Source organism: Coregonus lavaretus (genome assembly GCF_964263955.1).
Source record: "Coregonus lavaretus genome assembly, chromosome: 16".
NCBI classification, from domain to species: Eukaryota; Metazoa; Chordata; class Actinopteri; order Salmoniformes; family Salmonidae; genus Coregonus; species Coregonus lavaretus.
The window spans coordinates 40,868,593-40,890,855 of record NC_140003.1 but is presented as its reverse complement, the minus strand read 5'-3'; the positions used below and the strand labels follow the sequence as shown (position 1 = coordinate 40,890,855).

Below are 22,263 nucleotides of genomic sequence, written 5' to 3'. Positions count from 1 at the left end.
AATGTATTTACAGTACATCAACTGGTATTTCCATCATTCAAGAGGCTAAAAAGCATTATTTTATAAATGGGATTTTGTTCTTCTTCTCCCGGACAATGGGCCGGCGGCAATTTTATTTATCGGCTTTTCAATTTTTTTATTGGACAAAAGCCGGCTATTACCGTATAGCGCAAACCCTGCTCTCTGAATAACAATCCACTCCATTGAAAATCAGATCTGTTTTCCAAATATTGAAGATGTTAAGACATCTTCATGAATGTGTATAAAAAATACATATTTTAAAAAATCTGTATAGAAATGGCATGTCTGTGTGTCTCCCTCTACAGGTTCCGGGGCAATGCCCAGCAGTATGCCCCCGCCCCGTAAGCTACCACAGCGCTCCTGGGCTGCCTCCATCCCCACCATCCTCACCCACAATGCCTTGCACGTGCTGCTGCTGCCCTCGCCCACCCCCTGCCTGGTTCCGGGCCTGGCAGGAAGTTACCTCTGCTCTCCGCTGGAGCGCTTCCTGGGCTCGGTCATCATGAGACGCCACCTGCAGAGGATCATCCAGCTAGAGCCCAACGTGAGTGGTGATCTGTGGTCGAGTCATCTCTGAGTTTAGTCCATCTCTGTCTTTCTTGTTTGGTGTCTGTGTCGCTCTCTCTGTCTTTCTTGTTTGGTGTCTCAGTGTCGCTCTCTCTGTCTTTTTTGCTCCTCTTCTGTCCCTTCCTCACTCACCCTCTGGCTTTTGTTTTCAATGTATTTCTGTCCTTCTCACATCTTCTTTCCCTCTCTCCATTTCATCCCTCCATCTCTCTCTCTCCATCTCATCCAGCTGGAGGCTAACGTGAGTGTTAACTCTGTCCTGAAACATCTGTTCATACCCTATCTCTCCTCAGCTTAACCGTCTATCTCTCATCCCATTTCTTCATCCCATTTCTTAATGTCAAATGAAGCCCAATTTACAGTGAAATCCTTACTTACAAGCCCTTAACCAACAATGCAGTTTTAAGAAAAGAATAAGTGTTAGTAAAAAATAGATAAGTAAAAAATTAAAGAGCAGCAGTAAAATAAAATAACAGTAGCGAGGCTATATACAGGGGGTACCGGTACAGAGTCAATGTGCGGGGGCACCGGTTAGTCGAGGTAATTGAGGTCATTTACATGTGGGTAAAGTTAAAGTGACTATGCATAGATAATAACAGAGTAGCAGCAGCGTACGGGAGTGGGTGGGGTCGGGGGGGCAATGCAAATAGTCTGGGTAGCCATGATTAGCTGTTCTGGAGTCTTATGGCTTGGGAGTAGAAGCTGTTAAAAAGCCTCTTCCTCTATGGTTTACACACACACCAAGCCCCTCCCCCTGCCTCTCAAGCCAACAAAGTTGAAAGATCACATCTTCCTCTCTGACAAGAGGTTTCAACTCGCTATTTGCATTTGAGGTTTGGTCTAACAGAATCGGTCATATGGACACCCAAACACATTGAGACATTATTTTACTGTAATTAAGGAGAAGTTAACTTGTCTAACGATGCCCTTTTTATTTCTCAACTACTCAAATTGCGTGCAGAGCAGACACTACTAAAACGAGAGTATCAATGAACATTGATTCTGAAAAATGTATGCTCAGTTTGTCATTGGGGTACCACGTACCGCTAGCAGCATTTTAGCCAAAGACTGTTATAATAGCTGTCTAGTCTGTGTTTTATAAATGTGCAATAAGCATAGAACACAATTATATAAGGAATTGGCAACTCGTTCTCATTCTGAGAAATAAGGTAGGCCACTTGATCTCAACATCTGAACAAAGTAGACAGGCTAACATGCTTTTCAAACAGTTGGAGGCAGACAGAAGGGTGTGTTCATAACAATTCAACTGTTCAACCTTGTTAGCTAGCAAATAGATCCAAGTTGGCTAAACTTGAAATATAAAGATTAGCTGGCTAATCACTAGCACGTCGGCTTGCAAGATTGTTGATGAGACCTGTGTAAATGTTTTATAGCCTAATGCCTGCTACAAGAAGTTAGTAATTTATTAGTGAATGTGTATTATACATGGTTCTAGTTAAATTTGTAGCAAAAAAGTGCATTTCCTAGACAGACTTGGAAGCCAGATCAGTGATTATGGCAAAAGAAGATCAGGTTAAACTATTTTGATAAAATCATTAAATTATTAGTGAGTTTTATGGTTGTGGAAGACTTTTATTTAGCCTACATATAACTTCACAAGCCCTGAATTCATTAGATTATTGCTGACTGTTTTAAATGCATTGTATTTTACCTTTAATTGTACAACAATGCTTATTTAGAGTAAACATTTTTTTTAAATAGAGATGGTTTTTAGGCCATATCGCCCAGCCCTAGTCTAATCACTTAATCTCTGTCTAACTCCTTGGTAGAAGCTCTCTGCAGGGCTGTCCCTTATCCCCACTGCTTTTCCCCAACCTTCAATCTCTTGAACCTTCAGCCCAAGCATTAGTAGATAGAGGCTAGTTTCCTTCCCCCATTAAAATGTAATCTTTCAAAAATGACATATCTCTCCATGTAGATGTGTTACTTTATATAGCTAATGTGGAACAATCTTTCTATTTTTCTTCTACTATACATTTTTACATTTACATTTTAGTCATTTAGCAGACGCTCTTATCCAGAGCGACTTACAGTTAGTGAGTGCATACATTTTTTAAATTATAATTTTTTCCATACTGGCCCCCTGTGGGAATCGAACCCACAACCCTGGCGTTGCAAACGCCATGCTCTATCAACTGAGCTACATCCCTGCCGGCCATTCCCTCCCCTACCCTGGATGACGCTGGGCCAATTGTGCGCCGCCCCATGGGTCTCCCGGTCGCGGCCGGCTACGACAGAGCCTGGATTCGAACCAGGATCTCTAGTGGCACAGCTAGTACTGCGATGCAGTGCCTTAGACCACTGCGCCACTCGGGAGGCAATAATAAACCTTCTCTCTCTCCTCCCCTCCTCCCTCTCTCCAGCTGTCTATTGTGAACTCAAACGAGCCGGGTGTGATCATGTTCAAGACGGAGGTGTTGAAGTGTCGCGTGGCGCTTAACCCAAAGACCTACCAGACCCTGCAGCTCAAAGTAACCCCCGAGAACACTGGGCCCTGGTCACAGGAGGAGATACAGGTCCTGGAGAAGTTCTTTGAGACTCGGGTAAGACCAGTGACTTGTACTAGACTAGTGACTAGCGTCTTTGGGTTCTTGAAAAATGCTATAAAACCTGTATATATATTTTTTTATTACACACTCATTAACCAGTATGCTAAATAACTCCACCTTTATCAGTATTTGTTGTTAGAACTGCAATCACTTAATGGTAAAATGTCAATGAAACAAAAGAGAATCGTGTGGCTTTTTATTATGCTTATTTATTGGTTAGAACAGTGTGGGCCTGTTGACAGCATTGAGTTCATTACGCTGAGTTCATTACAGCATTGGTGGTGTTCTCTTCACATTGGGAAGAGCAGGAAGCCACTGAAGGTGTCGTGGTTACTAGAAGTATCGTAGAGCATCCTGCCTGAAGGGAGACGCATGTAGACCACATCTCTTCCAGCTCTAAAGTCAATGCATTAGACATATACTTAAAATAGCCATGGTGGTGAAAGTATTCCTCATTGTCCATAATTCTCTGGTCATTATGGTTTAGGTATATATGAGTAAGATGACCCATGGCAGTAAATCTGAAGTAGTAGACTCCTCTCACTGATGTTGTGAAAATATCTGCATCAGAGAAAAGCAAGGAGCATTTTCTGTCTCTTTAAGACATGGTTACAGTGAGGGGAAATAAGTATTTGATCCCCTGCTGATTTTGTACGTTTGCCCACTGACAAAGACATGATCAGTCTATAATTTTAATGGCAGGTTTATTTGAACAGTGAGAGACAGAATAACAACAAAAAAATCCAGAAAAATGCCTGTCAAAAATGTTGTAATGTAAATTGATTTGCATTTTAATGAGGGAAATAAGTATTTGACCCCCTCTCAATCAGAAAGATTTCTGGCTCCCAGGTGTCTTTTTATACAGGTAACGAGCTGAGATTAGGAGCACACTCTTAAAGGGAGTGCTCCTAATCTCAGCTTGTTACCTGTATAAAAGACACCTGTCCACAGAAGCAATCAATCAATCAGATTCCAAACTCTCCGCCGTGGCCAAGACCAAAGAGCTCTCCAAGGATGTCAGGGTCAAGATTGTAGACCTACACAAGGCTGGAATGGGCTACAAGACCATCGCCAAGCAGCTTGGTGACAACAGTTAGTGCGATTATTCGCAAATGGAAGAAACACAAAATAACTGTCAATCTCCCTCGGCCTGGGGCTCCATGCAAGATCTCACCTTGTGGAGTTGCAATGATCATGAGAACGGTGAGGAATTAGCCCAGAACTACACGGGAGGATCTTGTCAATGATCACAAGGCAGCTGGGACCATAGTCACCAAGAAAACAATTGGTAACACACTACGCCGTGAAGGACTGAAATCCTGCAGCGCCCGCAAGGTCCCCCTGCTCAAGAAAGCACATATACAGGGCCGTCTGAAGTTTGCCAATGAACATCTGAATGATTCAGAGGAGAACTGGGTGAAAGTGTTGTGGTCAGATGAAACCAAAATCGAACTCTTTGGCATCAACTCATCTCGCCGTGTTTGGAGGAGGAGGAATGCTGCCAATGACCCCAAGAACACCATCCCCACCGTCAAACATGGAGGTGGAAACATTATGCTTTGGAGGTGTTTTTCTGCTAAGGGGACAGGACAACTTCACCGCATCAAAGGGACGATGGACGGGGCCATGTACCGTCAAATCTTGGGTGAGAACCTCCTTCCCTCAGCCAGGGCATTGAAAATGGGTCGTGGATGGGTATTCCAGCATGACAATCACCCAAAATACACGGCCAAGGCAACAAAGGAGTGGCTCAAGAAGAAGCACATTAAAGTCCTGGAGTGGCCTAGCCAGTCTCCAGACCTTAATCCCATAGAAAATCTGTGGAGGGAGCTGAAGGTTCGAGTTGCCAAACGTCAGGCTCGAAACCTTAATGACTTGGAGAAGATCTGCAAAGAGGAGTGGGACAAAATCCCTCCTGAGATGTGTGCAAACCTGGTGGCCAACTACAAGAAACGTCTGACCTCTGTGATTGCCAGCAAGGGTTTTTCCACCAAGTACTAAGTCAGGTTTTGCAGAGGGGTCAAATACTTATTTCCCTCATTAAAATGCAAATCAATTTTTGTTGTTATTCTGTCTCTCACTGTTCAAATAAACCTACCATCAAAATTATAGACTGATCATGTCTTTGTCAATGGACAAACGTACAAAATCAGCAGGGGATCAAATACTTTTTTCCCCTCACTGTATGCCGGGATTCAATTTTGATCGTGGGTTGTCGACAATGCAGCTTTTAATCACAATGTTCCCGCATTTGTGGAGCATTCACAGTAAACGCTGCAGATTTTGTGTTTTTGTACCCCGCTGATCTTAACTTTTTTTGTACATAATGTTTCGGACGTAGTTTACTGTGATCGAAAAGAGCTTCTGGACGTCAGAACAGCGATAACTAAGCTTGATTTTGATTAAGATTTCTACTACAACGAGTCGGTGGAGCACGACATACTGCTAACCCTGGACAAGTCCCTAATCCCAGACACTCTGAAGAGAAAGAGACGGTGATATAGAGGCCGATGTGTGGGCATAATACACATTTAGCTGGTTTTTCTATGCATTGGCAGGACAGAACGGCAGTAAGCTCAAGGGGGGTGGTGTGTGTCTCTTTTGTTAACAGCTGGTTGGCGATCTCTAATATATTAAGGAAGTCTCGATAAGCTGTAGACCATACTATTTACCAAGTTTTCATCTATATTTTTTGTAGTGGTCTATTTACCACCACAAACCGATGCTGGCACTAAGACCGCACTCAACCAGCTGTATAGGGCCAAAAGCAAACAAGAAAATAGTCATCTAGAGGCGGCGCTCCTAGTGGCCATTGATTTTAATGCAGGAAAACTGAAATCCATCTTACCTAATTTTTACTAGCATGTCACCTTTGCAACTAGAGGCGAATAAGCTCTAGATCACCTTTACTCCACACACAGAGATGCATACAAAGCTTCCCTTGCCCTCCATTTGGCAAATCTGACCATTACTCTATCCTCCTGATTCCTGCTTACAAGCCAAAAATCAAACAGGACGTACCAGTGACATGCTCAATACAGAAGTGGTCCGATGAAGTGGATGCTAAACTACAGGACTGTTTTGTTAGCAAAGACTGGAATATGTTCCGGGACTCATTCAATGGCTTTGAGGAGTTTACCACATCAGTCATCGGCTTCATTAATAAGTGCATCGACAACGTCGTCCCTACAGTGACCATATGTACTAAGGCTGAACGATTTTGGAAAATAATCTAATTGCGATTTTTTGCCCCCAATATTGCGATTGCGATTTAATATGCGATTTAATTTATTTATCCTTTTTCCCCTACAAAACATAATGAATGATTTAAATATGACCAACACAATAGTATATACATTTAGTGTGAAATGTTCTTTCCCATAGGCTGGGTCTATTTGTTAGAATTAAATTCAAACATGTATGACTTGAAATAAATGACATTTTTATTGAACTGCTCATTACAGAAACATCTGTGGCTTTGCCACTGTGCATTTAAATAATTTAAACAAAGGCATGAACTTTGTAAACACTGTGTGCAAAAGGTACAGTCTTAAGAAAAAAATAATTTTAAATTGTATGTATCTTACTGCTCCCAAGTCAGTAACATTTCACACAACTGAAACAAGGAATTTGCTTTGAAAATATTTTGTAAAATCAAAGTAAATAAAGTTATAAATAAAAAATGAGAAATGCACTTTTAATTTAGACAAACTATTTTTTATAAACGATTTGAATATTATAATATAAAATAGATGAGCCTCACTTATCTCAAGTACACAACAATAACACACCACACAGACTAAAGTTCACTACGAGTATGGCACTGCCAGCCATACTTATCCAACAGTTCTGTTCTCAGTGGCTCACAGGTTTTTTGCTAAGAAAACCAGAATATTGACTTTTTCTGGCTTCAAGGCTGAGCGAGTGCAAGTCACAATATTCCCTCCTGTGCTAAAAAGACGCTCTGAGGGAGCGCTTGTAGCAGGTACACAAAGATACTTGCGTGCCATGGTGCACAACTGTGGGTAGCTGATCTTGTGCACCCTCCACCAAGCCAATGGATCATCTTCTCCATCAATGGTAGGAGTCATCAGGTAATTGTTTATCTCTGCCTCTGCGACATCTTCAAGATTTACAGGCAAAGAAGGAGAGGCTGAACTGGTCTTGAAAAAACTGCCAAGAGACCTCTTCGTCTTTTCCCCCAAGGACTGTGCACTTTGAGGCATCTGAACAGTTTCAGTACGAGACCTCTTCTCCTATTAGATGAAAACAACAGCCATTAGTTTTCCAGTTAGATTTTACAGAAAATTTTTGTTTTTGTGAAATACATAATTATTTACCCAATGATATGTACTTTGTGCCAAGTCTACTATCTCTGTCTTCAGACGAGTCTTGATAGCAGGGATGTTGTCTGTACTGATGTACTGTATTTTGAACCTAGGGTCCAGGAAACAGGCAACATCCAAAAGCTCCTGGATGTTTGGGTCTCCATATTTGTTATTGAGGTATGCTAGGACTTTGGTTTTTATTGATTTAGTCAGGTCAGTGTCCTCAGCATCTTCAGCCAGGACTGATGTGGCAAAAAGGTGGAGAACTGGCTTGAGGTAGGAGATGCTTACATACTCCTCTCCAGAAAGAGCATCAGTAAACTCCAGTAGAGGATGCAGTGCCTTGTGAATCGACTCCAACACGTCAATATCCTGCCAGGTTGGGATAAGGGAGCGTGCATATCGATCTCCAGACAATACCTGAGAAATGGCTTTGGCCTGTTCAAGCACTCTGGCAATCATCATTTCTTTAGAACCCCATCTTGTTGGGCACTCCGTTATGAGGTTGTGCTCAGGGAGTTTGAGCTCTCTCTGTGCCTCCGTCAGGGCTGCTTTCTTCTTCCAACTGTGGGAAAAGTGCCCCACCAGCTTCCTGCACAGTGCTGTTGCCCTTGACACTCTGTCATCTTTGAGTGCATTTTCTAAAAGAAATAAAAAGTAGTGTATTACACACAATTTGAGTTTTGATACAAGGCTCTCACTATTACACACTCAAATTAGCTGTAATTCTGAAATACACACATCCACAACACATCCTCTCTCTCTCTCTCAATTCAAAGGGTCTTTATTTGCATGTCAATTCTCTCTCTCTTTCTCTCTCTCTCTCTCTCATAAACACTAAAAAAACATGTAAAAAACAAAAACAAGAAAAGAAAAAAAATGCAGGTGGGCATTCCACCACAGACAGACATATGATATAAGCAAGTAAAATGAATTTACATATTAGAAAAGGAGTGGAAGTATGAATTTATTTAATCCCATCCGATTTATATAATATCATTTATATATATTTGTATATTCAGCTTTACTAATCGACGCATCTCTCTCTCTCGCACTCGCGCACACACACACACACACACACACACACACAAACACACACACACACACACACACACACACACACACACACGATAACTTACCAATGGCAAGATGTAATCTGTGGCCAAAACATTGGAGCCTCGTCCATTCATTAAGCCGCGCAGCAAGCACCATATTCGACGCGTTGTCCGTCGTGATGCAGACGTGATTCTCCTCGTGGAGATCCCAGCTGACAAGCCCTTCTCTCAGGCCGGCTGCAATATTTTCCCCTGTGTGATCGTCTGGGAAGTAGGTAGTTTGTAGGCAGCGAGCTCGGAGGTTGAAATCTTCATCAATAAAATGGACTGTAAGACTCTGGTACGGCTCAGCTGTGCGGCTTGACCACATATCAGTAGTGCTAGCAAAAAACTCCACCGTTTTAAGTTCCGCGGCGACTTTCTCTTTGCACTTTTTGTACAGCTCCGGTATGGCAGTCTGACTGAAGTATGTGCGGGAGGGTATACTGTAACGTTTATCAAGCGTATGTATTAATGCCATGAACCCAGGCTTGGTCACCGTGCTGAGAGGCATCATATCTTTGGCTATGAACTCGGTTATTGTCCGAGTGATTTCTCCGTGCCGTTTTGAATTACGTTCATACGGAGTGACACTTTCGAACATTTCTGTCAGTGATCCCTGTCTTGAGGTATTTGGCTTGTCTCGCGCACTGATGCTCGGCATTTTGGTCATACAACTGTCATGCATTGATTTGTGGTATTTTTTTAAGTGCTGAAACAGGTTTGTAGTGTTACCCCGTGAAGTAGCAATCGGAGCACGGCATGCTCTGCACAACACCTGACGCTGCTCAGCATCTTCTTTTTTAAAACCAAAATAGTTCCACACCACCGACGTGCTGTTCCTCTTCGATATTAAAGTATCAGCTGTGTCAGTTTCTGACTGTTCCGTCGAGCAAGAGGCCATTGCGCTGGACAGCATGAAAAGTCGCGTCACGTGACCACCTCAAATCGCGCACGTTGCGATTAGAAAATCGCGTTCAGTCAAATCGCGATATTATCGCGAATGCAATTAATCGTTCAGCCCTAATATGTACATATCCCAACCAGAAGCCATCGATTACAGGCAACATCCTCACCGAGCTAAAGGCTAGAGCTGCCGCTTTCAAGGAGCGGGACACTAACCCGGACCCTTATAAGAAATCCCGCTACGCCCTCTGATGAACCATCAAACAGGCAAAGCATCAATACAGGACTAAGATCGAATCCTACTACATCGGCTCTGACACTCGCCGGATGTGGCAGGGCTTGCAAACTATCACAGATTACAAAGAGAAACCCAGCCACAAGATGCCCAGTGACGCGAGCCTACCAGACGAGCTAAATGCCTTCTATGCTAACACTGAACAATGCGAGAGCACCAGCTGTTCCGGACGACTGTGTGATCACACGCTCCATAGCCGATGTGAGTAAGACCTTTTAAACAGGTCAACCTCTCCCTGACCCAGTCTGTTATACCTACATGTTTCAAGTAGACCACCATAGCCCCTGTACCCAAGAACGCGAAGGTAATCTGTCTAAATGACTATACTCCCTGTTCACCCACGACTGCGTGGCCGTGCAAGACACTAACACCATCATAAAGTTTGCTGATGAAATGACGGTGGTAGGTCTGATCACAGCGGAGTGAGGAGACGAGGAAACGGCCCTTGCCTTAATTGTCTAAGAAAGTTGAGGAGAGAGGCAACACCAACTGAATTAGCTCTATAATCATAGCCTAACTGTTAAACGTGCCTGGCTTTTAAATCATCCATATATACAGTACCAGTCAAAAGTTTGGACACACCTACTCATTCAAGGGTTTTTCTTTATTTTTCACTATTTTCTACATTGTAGAATAATAGTGAAGACATCAAAACGATGTAATTACACATATTGGAGAACCACGTAGTAACCAAAAAAGTGTTAAACAAATCAAAATATATTTTAACTTATAGATTCTTCAAAGTAGCTGGCACTCTTCTACTGGCGTTTCTTCATGTTCTGCATCAGATAGTGTTTCAGATCGTCCTCCCAATGTTCAAAGTGGATGGCCCTTGATAATTTCTCTCACCTGAGCCACCACTGTCCTTTAAGAAAATACCAACATTTCTAAGACAAATGTCAAAGAGCATAACAATACACTTGTTGAAACCATTTTGCACATTTGCTTATACTCCCTTATCATACTGGCGACCTCACCGCAGAGTTACTGGGTCAGGGAGTTAGAGAGCTAACCCTTAGGGAGAAATCAGGACCATACAGCAAACCCCATCTGGTGAGATTTGTATCGAAAACAAAGACAAGAACAACCAAAACAACAACAGCAATACACTTCTTCATATTATAATTAAATCTCACCCAATGTCTGTATCATTTCTAGTGAGGTTGATCAGGCCTCACCAGAAAGTCAGGACAAAGGTCATTTAACACCATTAAGTATTTTCTTTCCCTGTTCTTTCCCTGTACTTCTGAAACCATTTCAAACATTTCCATCATTCTGCTTACCTGGTTTACAACCACACAATAAATAAAACACGGTATTAACACCACTAACAAATATTCATAATCTGTGAGTTGTGTATGTGTGTGTGTGGTAAAACATAGGGCAAAAACACAAACAAATGGCTTACTTACTTATTTGGGAGCTCCCTCTACGGCTGGATCCGGATACCTTTATAAAACTGCTGAATTTCACTAACTGTTCTCCCAAGACAACAACCTCGAGAAACATTTCAAAGAGAGAGAAAATAAACGTTTTGTTAGTCCAAACAATTTAAAATTCGAATTCTTACTTTCCAATTAACTTCCCGTTTCCTTTGTTACCTTCACTAGTCTACATATCTGTTACCTTCAACTCAGAAAGCCCTCTGTCTTTCCGTCTAACATTACTTTACCAGGTGAACAAAAAGTTTTAAATTATAGACAAAACATGATCATTTCTGTTCACAGGGAGGCCACTGTCCTCCCTCCATTCATTAATCGTTTGTTTTAATCCATCCCAATGTTTATGTACCCTTTATGTAGTCTATACAGTATGAAAAATGTATGCACTCACTAACTGTAAGTCGCTCTGGATAAGAGCGTCTGCTAAATGACTAAAATGTAAATATACTACACTTAGACATGGAGGCTAACGATCTACTCCCGTATATGACTGGTCTCTCTTTTCCCCCATGATTTTACGTAACCACCGCACTCCAATGCCCTTCATGTTTATGAACAAACATTTTAAAAGGTAATTTTAGGTTTGGCAACCCCAATGCTGCTGCCTGACACAATTGCTTTTTCAAAACTATACAAACAATTACTCACAATATTAACTCCACTCTAATCTCTTGTGACCCCTCCTCCCTTTCGTCAATTCTATAAATCTATTTCAGAATAAGACGGAATAAAGTGTCTCACAAGATAAATAAAAAAACAAGGTTTTCTGAGCTTGCAAGCAGTGTTTGGTCTGGTAATTTTAACTTGTTACCTTTTTAGAATCCATTCCCCTGGCATTTCGCATAGATTCTTCCAACCCCAAAATTGGTTCCACACCCATCGCCGTGTAACATTATCTGGGTATTGTTACTGGTCCTATGGTCAGAGACATGGTTAGTAGTCGTATCGCTTTTGATTCTGCCTGTTACCCTGCTGAATGTAAATACTTTTACCTTGGGGTAAATGTAGCCTATTTCGAGCTCCCTTGCCCCGCTACACTCACACTTCCAACGGCCCCACACCTAAAACAGGGATCTATCGTTCTACCCTTTGGTATTTTTCCGCTACCCCCGCAATATCCGTTTCGATAACAGGTTTCAAACCTGCCATCAAAGCATAAGTACACATTCTATCAACATACTCACATACCCAAGCTGTGTTCGAATACCCATACTAACATACTGTATACTACATACTTAATGAGTGTATATACTACATACTATCAATTCATTTTAGTATACTGTAAATGAATGGTAACCTTTCAGTTGAGCTTCGCTTGTCTACCGGAAGTTGATGCTGTTGCTATGCAACCTCTTGCTAGCTTGTTAGCATAACAAATGACTAGCTAGACAGCTTACGACTTCGTAAATTCAGACTGTTCAGAGCGCACACTGCCCGCTCAGGCCGATGAGTAGGATTGATCCGAGCGTTCTGACCTCACAACGGCATTCAAGCACCCAAGCTAACTGGCTAGCTTGCTAGCTACTTCCAGACACAAATGAGAGAACACCTCACTCTGACCATTTTACTCGCCCTAGCAGAGCTGGTTAGGCTGTTTTCATGTTATCCAGAGCGTTGGTGACTGTAACTGTGCTGCTGGCAACAATTTAATTATGCTTTTATGCTGACGTTTACTGCCCCCGGCCATATTCAACGGGTGTTGAGTGTTCGTAAATTCAACAGTTATTCTGCGCTCTGGCACATTCAGACGAGAGTGCTCTGAAATCGGAATAGATAGCCAGAGCGAATTTACGAACGCACCTGAATTAACAATGTCCATTGCGAACGCACAACGACTATACCATTTAGCTAAGCTAAGAATGACGTGAATAAATGAAGTCAATAAACGTTTGCTCGTTAGATAGCATATAGTTAATATACTGGCAAGTTTGATGTATTAGTAGCCAACTAACGTTAGGTAGCTAGCTAACATATATTACCGGTACATACTGCTGTAATGATATGCTATGCGGTTCATAAGGATAGCGTAACTAATAAATTGTCAGGCAACATAATGTGTAACGTAACTTATTTGAAAAGTCTTTACTTTATAACATTGCTCAACATTTTCTTAACATTTGTCATAATTAGTTAAAGCAATGAATTTATATCCGCTCTCGTTGGACTTCGGATAGATAATTTCCGCCGTTTTCTTCAAATCTGAAAACGTTGTGAAGCCATGCCCATTTTCTGAAGAATTGCATTATGGGCCCTAAAAGCACGGAAATAGTGTCCGCTGCTTGTATACTTCAAATTTTGCCGACTGTAGTACGACATCCGGGAACATTTGGCATACTAACTATCCATACTATGACCAATAAGCATACTACATACTCAATTTACGTAAAAAAATAGTATGATTTGTGCAGTTATGCTAAGTATATAAAGTAGTTTTGGTTTTATCGGTTTTGCTTTTCTTGTTGATAGAACGCTAACATCAAAACGCTGGTGTATTGAGATTCTGATTTGTATTTTATGTCATTGTGCCAACTCACAATAGCATCTCTGAATTCTTTATTAGTTTGGAATTTTCCGTCAGCGGGGAAATGCTGCCGTTACAAGCGCCATGCTCTACCAATTGAGCTACAGAGGCCTCTGGCTTTGCTATAGTTTACCTCTTCTATTCCCACACAGTGCAGCCAGTTGGGCCTGATAGGATCCATCGTTCGTCCATAATATAAATCTCTCGTCAATACACACACATACTCAGGAAACAAAAACAAACACACAAAACAAACAGTATTTGGTTAGGAACGTCTTCCTTTCTTATAATTTAAAAAGAGTAATTTCTTCTCCATCAAAATATTTTTTAATTACTCGATGTAATTTTAAATGTTGTACCCACATGGTAGTTCCTCCTATGCACATTTCTGTGTAGGGTTTAAATGTATAGCTGGTTTCCCAATCATAACCAACTGTCTTTTACAATGTTTTTCTAACCTGCAGGAATATTTTTTTACTTCTATATTAGGATCCGAGTTCGGAATGACATGACACATGCATTTACATCTCACGATAGTAACGCATGGCATATTACTTTAGGACCTTGTCCTGGAACACTTTCATCAGGACCCTGTGCTGGTATCTCTAACACACGTGACCTATTCCCAGAACAGGATTTTCTAAAAGTTTACTTTCCCCAATTGGAGGTTGCATTTAAGAAAATCACTCTCACCCTTAACTCTGTCTGTTCGGGATGGTGTATACGTCCACTGATGCTCCCTGCCGGGTCTGAGGCGGGTCCCTTTCTGCTCCGCTTAATCGGAGTGTGGGCTCCCTGAGCCACGTCTACTGTAGCCCCCCTGCACGGTTAACCTCTGTTTCCACGGGAGCGATCAGCAGGCGGAGTTAGCCATCCCATCCTCGTCGCCAAATTGTTGTGGAAATTCTAAAGAGAGACTGTAGATTCTTAAAACAACAACTTTATTATAAGATTTGCAAAAAATGGAGCCGTTAACAATCACTCAATGCTGCAGAGTTAAGAGCCCAACGAACAGAGTTGGCTCTCTGCTTTTATAGAAAGTACAACATCTTTGTCTTCGTGGCAGTTTAGCAGATGTGTGGAAAAAGGGGCAGAACAGAGTGTGTAAAAGGCGATTGGTTTGTCTGTACAGATTAAGATCGCACGAGTGCTCAACCATCTAACTCCATTTGTCATAGTTCAAACTATAATGTGCTCCTTCCTGCAAGTTTCCATACAGCTGACTTCCAGCAGATGGTAAAACCACGGGATGTGTCACATGCTGCGGTCGCACCCAAGCGGATCTTAGCTATACGCCCAGTGGTGGCTCAGGTGAGAGACATTATCAAGGGCCATCCACTTCGAATATGTGCCATTGGAAGGACGACCTGAAACACTATCTGAAGCAGAACATTAAGAAATGCCCTTGAAGAATCTATGCTACTTTGAAGAATCTAAAATGTTAAATATATTTTGATTTGTTTAAAAACAAAATTGGTTACTACATAATTCCATATGTTATTTCATAGTTTTGATGTATTCACTATTATTCTACAATGTAGAAAATAGTAAAAATAAATAAAAACCCTTGAATGAGTAGGTGTCCAAACTTTTGACTGGTACTGTATATGTACATACATACATACATACAGTGCATTCGGAAAGTATTCAGACACCTTTTCTTTTTCCACATTTTGTTACAGCCTTATTCTAAAATGGATGTTACTTTTTTTTTCTTTTTCTGATTAATCTACACACAATACCCCATAATGACAAAGCGAAAAATAAAAAAATAAAAACGTATTTACGTAAGTATTTAGACCCTTGGCTATGAGACTTGAAATTGAGCTCAGGTGCATCCTGTTTCCATTGATCATCCTTGAGATGTTTCTACAACTTTATTGGAGTCCATCTGTGGTAAATTGAATTGATTGGACATGATTTGTCCCACAGTTGACAGTGCATGTCAGAGCAAAAACCAAGCCATGAGGTCGAAGGAATTGTCCGTAGAGCTCCGAGACAGGATGGTGTCGGCACAGATCTGGGGAAGGGTACCAAAAAATGTCTGCAACATTGAAGGTCCCCAAGAACCCAGTGGCCTCCATCGTTCTTAAATGGAAGATGTTTGAGCTGGCCGCCCGGCCAAACTGAACAATCGGGGGAGAAGGGCCTTGGTCAGGGAGGTGACCAAGAACCCGATGGTCACTCTGACAGCGCTCCAGAGTTCCTCTGTGGAGATGGGACAACCTTCCAGAAGGACAACCATCTCTGCAGCACTCCACCAATCAGGCCTTTATGGTAGAGTGGCCAGACGGAAGCCACTCCCCAGTAAAAGGCACATGACAGCCCGGTTGGAGTTTGCCAAAAGGCACCTAAAGGACTCTCTGACCATGAGAAACGATATTCTCTGGTCTGATGAAACCAAGATTGAACTCTTTGGCCTGAATGCCAAGCATCACGTCTGGAGGAAACCTGGCACCATCCCTACGGTGAAGCATGGTGGTGGCAGCATCATGCTGTAGGGATGTTTTTCAACGGTAGGGACTGGGAGACTAGTCAGGATCAAAGGAAAGATGAACGGAGCAAAGTACAGAGAGATCCTTGATGAAAACCTGCTCAGGACCTCAGACTGGGGCGAAGGTTCACCTTCCAACAGGACAATGACCCTAAGCACACAGCCAAGACAATGCAGGAGTGGCATCGGGAGAAGTCTCTGAATGTCCTTGATTGTCCCAGCCAGAGCCCGGACTTGAACCCAATCTAACATCTCTGGAGAGACCTGAAAATAGCTGTGCAGCGACGCTAACCATCCAACCTGACAGCGCTTTAGAAGAATGGGAGAAACTCCCCAAATACAGGTGTGCCAAGCTTGTAGTGTCATACCCAAGAAGACTCAAGGCTGTAATCGCTTCAACAAAGTACTGAGTAAAGGCTCTGAATACTTATGTAAATGTCATATTTCAGTTTTTTGCAAAAATCAATCTAAAAACCTGTTTTTGCTTTGTCATTATGGAGGTTTGTGTGTAGATTGAGGGGGGGGAAAACAATTTAATCCATTTTAGAATAAGGCTGTAGCGTAACAAAATGTGGAAAAAGTCAAGGGGTCTGAATACTTTCCGAATGCACTTTATGTCTCTGACGGAAAACGTGGAACTAAAGCCAAGAACTCTGATAAAGAGTAACGCTGGGTGAACTGACCTCATAGCAGGTCATTTGAATCTGAAGCTGGAAAAGGCTATGGGAAAGCTGAACCTGTTAATTGGTTGGAGGTCTCTCTCTACCTTCATAAAGTGCAGGAATATACAGCTCTGGAAAACATTAAGAGACCACTGCAAATGTTTCTTAAATCAGCATATCTACATGTATGACAGCCATTCCATTCCAGTGTCTGTTGAATTCCAACACAGGCACACCTCATTCTACTGAATTAGGTACTGATTAGGTGATCGCCTGAACCAAATGTTATTTAACGAGGAAAAGTATAAAAACCACTGCTGTGGTCATCACTATCCTCTTGCAATAGGACCAGCAGGATGGCAAAAACAGTGCTAATAGTACCTCAAAAGTAATATTAATCAAAAAATAACTATTGACCATGCCAAAAGAGTTGAAAAGGAAAGTTTTGATTGAGGAAAAGAAGGGTTCAATTCTGGCTTTACTGGCAGAGGGATACAGTGAGCGTCAGGTTGCTTCCATCCTTAAAATGTAAAAGACAGCGGTTCATAAGAACAAGGTCAAGCAGCAGACATTGGGGACAACAAAGCTACAGACCGGCAGAGGGCGAAAACGACTCTCTACTGACCGGGATGACCGCCAACTCATTCGAATGTCACTCAACAACCGTAGGATGACATCGAGTGACCTACAAAAAGAATGGCAAACGGCAGCTGGGGTGAAGTGCACGGCGAGGACGGTTCGAAACAGGCTCCTAGAAGCAGGGCTGGAGTCGTGCAAAGCTAGAAAAAGCCCTTCGTCAATGAGAAGCAAAGAAGAGCCAGGCTGAGGTTTGCAAAAGACCATAAGGATTGGACTGTAGAGGACTGGAGTAAGGTAATCTTCTCTGATGAGTCCAATTTTCAGCTTTGCGCAACACCTGGTCGTCTAATGGTTAGATGGAGACCTGGAGAGGCCTACAAGCCACAGTGTCTCGCACCCACTGTGAAATTTGGTAGAGGATTGGTGATGATCTGGGGGTGCTTCAGCAAGGCTGGAATCGGGCAGATTTGTCTTTGTGAAGGACGCATGAATCAAGCCACGTACAAGGTTGTCCTGGAAGGACACTTGCTTCCTTTTGCTCTGACATTGTTCCCCAACTCTGAGGATTAGTTTTTCCAGCAGGACAATGCGAGTCACAGCCAGGTCATTCAAGGTGTGGATGGAGGACCACCAGATCAAGACCCTGTCATGGCCAGCCCAATCTCCAGACCTGAACCCCATTTGAAAACTTCTGGAATGTGATCAAGAGGAAGATGGATGGTCACAAGCCATCAAACAAAGCCGAGCTGCTTGAACTTTTGCGCCAGGAGTGGCATAAAGTCACCCAACATCATTGTGAAAGACTGGTGGAGAGCATGCCAAGACGCATGAAAGCTGTGATTGAAAATCAGGGTTATTCCACCAAATATTGATTTCTGAACTCTTCCTGAGTTAAAACATTAGTATTGTGTTGTTTAAAAATGAACATGAACTTATTTTCTTTGCATTATTTGAGGTCTGACAACAATGCATATTTTTTGTTATTTTGACCAGTTGTCATTACAATATTTTTTATTTGGAATTTGGAAGAAATGTTGTCAGTAGTTTATAGAATAAAACAAAAATGTTAATTTCACCCAAACACATACCTAATAAATAGTAAAACCAGATAATTTTTGCAGTGGTCTCTTAATTTTTCCTAGAGCTGTATGTGTGTGTTGTGTACTGTTAGGCTCTGCCTGAAAAGTTAAATGACTCACTCTTTCCTCCCCACGTCCTTTTTCTCTCCCTGTCCCTTTATCCTCCCCCCTCCCTCCTCCTCTCTCCAGGTGGCTGGCCCACCATTCAAGTACAACACGCTGAATGCCTTCACCAAGCTGCTGGGGGCCCCTACCAACATCCTCAGGGACTGTGTCCGCATCATGAAGCTTGAACTGGTGAGGTCCTTTTCCTCTGGCTGTGTGTGTGTGAGAGAGAGAGAGAGAGAGAGAGATATATGTGTAATGATTGTGTAGCTCTCTAACTTCTGTCCTCTCTCTCAAGTTCCCTGACCAGGCCACCCAGTTAAAGTGGAATGTCCAGTTCTGTCTGACCATCCCCCCCAGCGCCCCTCCCATTGCACCCCCAGGAACCATCGCTGTGGTGCTCAAGTCCAAAATGCTCTTCTTCGTAAGTACTGGTTTTCCCCTGCTTGCTAGTTTTATTAATTAATTAAAGCAGTTGATTGGCCAAAGTGTCCACTCACCTGTTGTCCCTTAGTCGGAGTCAGTCTCTGTTTGCTGGCTTTCATCCTTCCCCTGTAATGTAGTTTAGTCAGTTGTCATAGCTGCATATCAGTTAGGTAGGGCGGCAGGTAGCTTAGTGGTTAAGAGCGTTGTGCCAGTAACCGAAAGGTCGCTGGTTCTAATCCCGAGCCGACTAGGTGAAAAATCTGTCTGTGCCTTTGAGCAAGGCACTTAACCCTAATTGCTCATGTAAGTCGCTCTGGATAAGAGCGTTTGCTAAATGACTAAAATTTTTTAAAAATGTAGGTGTCACAACCTATCTTACAATTCCATTGAAGTGCACTGAAGTTGTGACATAACTAACCCTGTACTCTCCCTGTATTCTCCCCTTCAGCTCCAGCTGACCCAGAGGCTGACGCTGCCCCAGGAGCCGGTCAACATCATTGTTCCCATCGTATACGACATGGCCACAGGCCTGACCCAGCAGGCTGACATCCCCAGACAACACTCCTCCTCTGGGGCAGCAGCACTTATGGTCTCCAACATCCTCAAGAGGTTCAGCGAGCTGCACCCAGCACGACAGGGTCAGTGGGATTTTCTGCACACAGAAATAGAAGATAGACTGAAATATTTGATTGGGACTCTGACAGAAAAGCTAGAAATACAACATTGGTTTAGATGTTTTTTTTTTCTTCGTATTATATTGATGTTTTTGTCTCCTCAGGTGAGTGCACTATCTTTGCCTCAGTTCACGAGCTCATGGCCAACCTCAACCTGCCCCCTGGTGGTCGCCAGTAGCAACCGCACCTCCCTAGCCGGAAACGGAAACGGAACCAGAACCGGAACACGACTCAATACGGTTCCATTCTGGAACAGGGAAAGGTTCCTTTCTGGAGTCTCATGAACAGGAGATGACGTGTGCCCACTGGATTTCCTAATGCAACATATCTCCTCTCTGCCTCAGCCAACTGACCTAAAACTGATGTACAGTTAGTTATTTTGTCAAAAAAGGGAGCAGAATTATGCAGAACCATCAGTTTTTATTCTTGATAAAGAACACATTAATGACCCAAATAAAGGAACAACTGCAGGTGTGAGTGTATCTTGAAAGAGAGACAAGTATTCATTGTAAGAAGAACTTCAAAAATATTTTTATTTTTTTCCTCCAGATGCACTTCTTATCAAAGGATTCACAAATTAAGAATATAGGTGTTTACCTAAAGATGCACATTGTTGTATATTTCAGCATTGAAAAGGATAATAAGCCAGTTGGATGAGTAGGACTTTTGCTAGAGCGTGAATTCACATTCGTTCTTTTTTTATAACGCAAGATATCAATACTGTTGTGGTACTGGGGCTGTATTCTATCTTAGTACACTATTTAAATGTCTTATTCCCTTGATGTCAAACCTAGTCCCTTCCTAGTTCAAACGGGTCACTTTGAACACTGTAAAACTGTGACAAACTTTATAAGCCAGCTGTATTGTATTATGACTGCTTTTGAGTCCTGAATGAAGATCCAGTCTGTCTTTGATTACTATTTAATAAACCAATTTAAAAAATGATTTGGTTTTGTCAATTTGTGTATTTTTTTTATTTTTATTTTTAAGTCCATTCTCTGTGGTGATTCACAATGAGACTGAAAGCTGCTGGATCGAAAATGGGCGTTATATATATGTACTGAACAAAAATATAATATAAGATTTTGTACGTTTGCCCACTGACAAAGACATGATCAGTCTATAGTTTTAATGGTAGGTTTATTTGAACAGTGAGAGACAGAATAACAACAACAAAATCCAGAAAAATGCATGTCAAAAATGTTATAAATTGATTTGCATTTTAATGACGGAAATAAGTATTTGACCCTCTCTCAATCAGAAAGATTTCTGGCTCCCAGGTGTCTTTTATACAGGTAACGAGCTGAGATTAGGAGCACACTTTTAAAGGGAGTGCTCCTAATCTCAGCTTGTTACCTGTATAAAAGACACCTGTCCACAGCTCTTCTCACTGTGACTACCATAGACCTGTGTCTAATGTCCCTTTTTATTTATCCAGGGGCAGAGATTATTATCCAGTACATAGAGCACCTGCCAGAACCTATCCCACAGCTGGAAGTACTAATACATCACAGGAAGCTGCTGAGGGGAGAACCACTTAAGATGCCACCAACCTCCTGTTTAGCACATATAATAACAATGTCACATCTGTTGACCTATGTATATTCTCAAGTATTTTTAGGAGATGTTCAATTTTTTCATTAATGTGATTTTTCAATGTTGTGAAAGATGTCTGGTTTTCCCAGGACTATCTGGACATGCTGGGTATGTTCCTCATCCAGGGCAGCCCAGTAGACATGCTGGAGAAACCCTCAATGGACGGTAGGGTCAGGGGTTAGAACAGCCCAGTGGAGATTCCCCTATTGATGGGTTAAGGGGTCAGTTCAGTTCATCTTTATTTAAACAGGATGGTCCACGCCACTCAGCAATACTTGTCCCAATAAGGGGTTTGGGAGCCCTAACAGACCAAGCACTGACACACCTGATTCAACTAATCATGGGGCTCGATTCAATCCGTAGCGCTGAAGATCCGCACTGTAGTGCGATTTAAATGTAAAGATGATTTCCGATTGAGCCGACATATGCAGCGTTTACAGTGAATGCAGTCTCCGTGAACGCGGGAACATTGCCTTTAAATTTCTGTTGTGCTGTAGTTTGGCTCTTCAGCGCTATGGAATTAATTGAGCCCATGCATGGTCTTCAATTTAAACCACAATTATTTGAACCAGGTATGTTAAAGCTGGTCTGGAACAAAACCTGCCCTTCAGGGCCAGAGTTGCCCATACACCGTTTGCCAGTGATTTAGGAACTTTATCTTACATACATGTGTTGCAGCAAGTGCTCTGCTCATTCCAAGGCTTCCAGCCGATGTCGGTCCTGAAGAAAGAGTTTGAGGCCATCTTCAGAAGACGTCTCTGGTGGCAGAGGAGGGCTCCAGGCTGGAGCCTCAGCTCTCAGCACACCACATCAGCTGGTGAGAGCAGAAGCTCCTGCTCTACTTCATGGACTGCATTAATTCATCACTGTTTCCATAACCCAAACCCAGTTGTGATTCATCAGT

General features: G+C 42.3%; 1 protein-coding gene across 1 annotated transcript in view; it reads left to right on the top strand.

Moving 5' to 3' along the window:
* Positions 1–20,708, top strand: part of LOC311144021 (mediator of RNA polymerase II transcription subunit 14-like) — a 41,446-nt gene extending 20,738 nt beyond the window's left edge. The window contains exons 24-29 of the mRNA XM_084179942.1: positions 327–565; positions 2,973–3,152; positions 18,748–18,855; positions 18,962–19,087; positions 19,538–19,727; positions 19,868–20,708. Coding sequence (XP_084036068.1) covers positions 327–565; positions 2,973–3,152; positions 18,748–18,855; positions 18,962–19,087; positions 19,538–19,727; positions 19,868–19,941 — 917 coding nt within the window. The 3' untranslated portion in view covers positions 19,942–20,708. The remainder of the gene's footprint in view (positions 1–326; positions 566–2,972; positions 3,153–18,747; positions 18,856–18,961; positions 19,088–19,537; positions 19,728–19,867) is intronic.
* Positions 20,709–22,263: the final 1,555 nt, after the last annotated feature.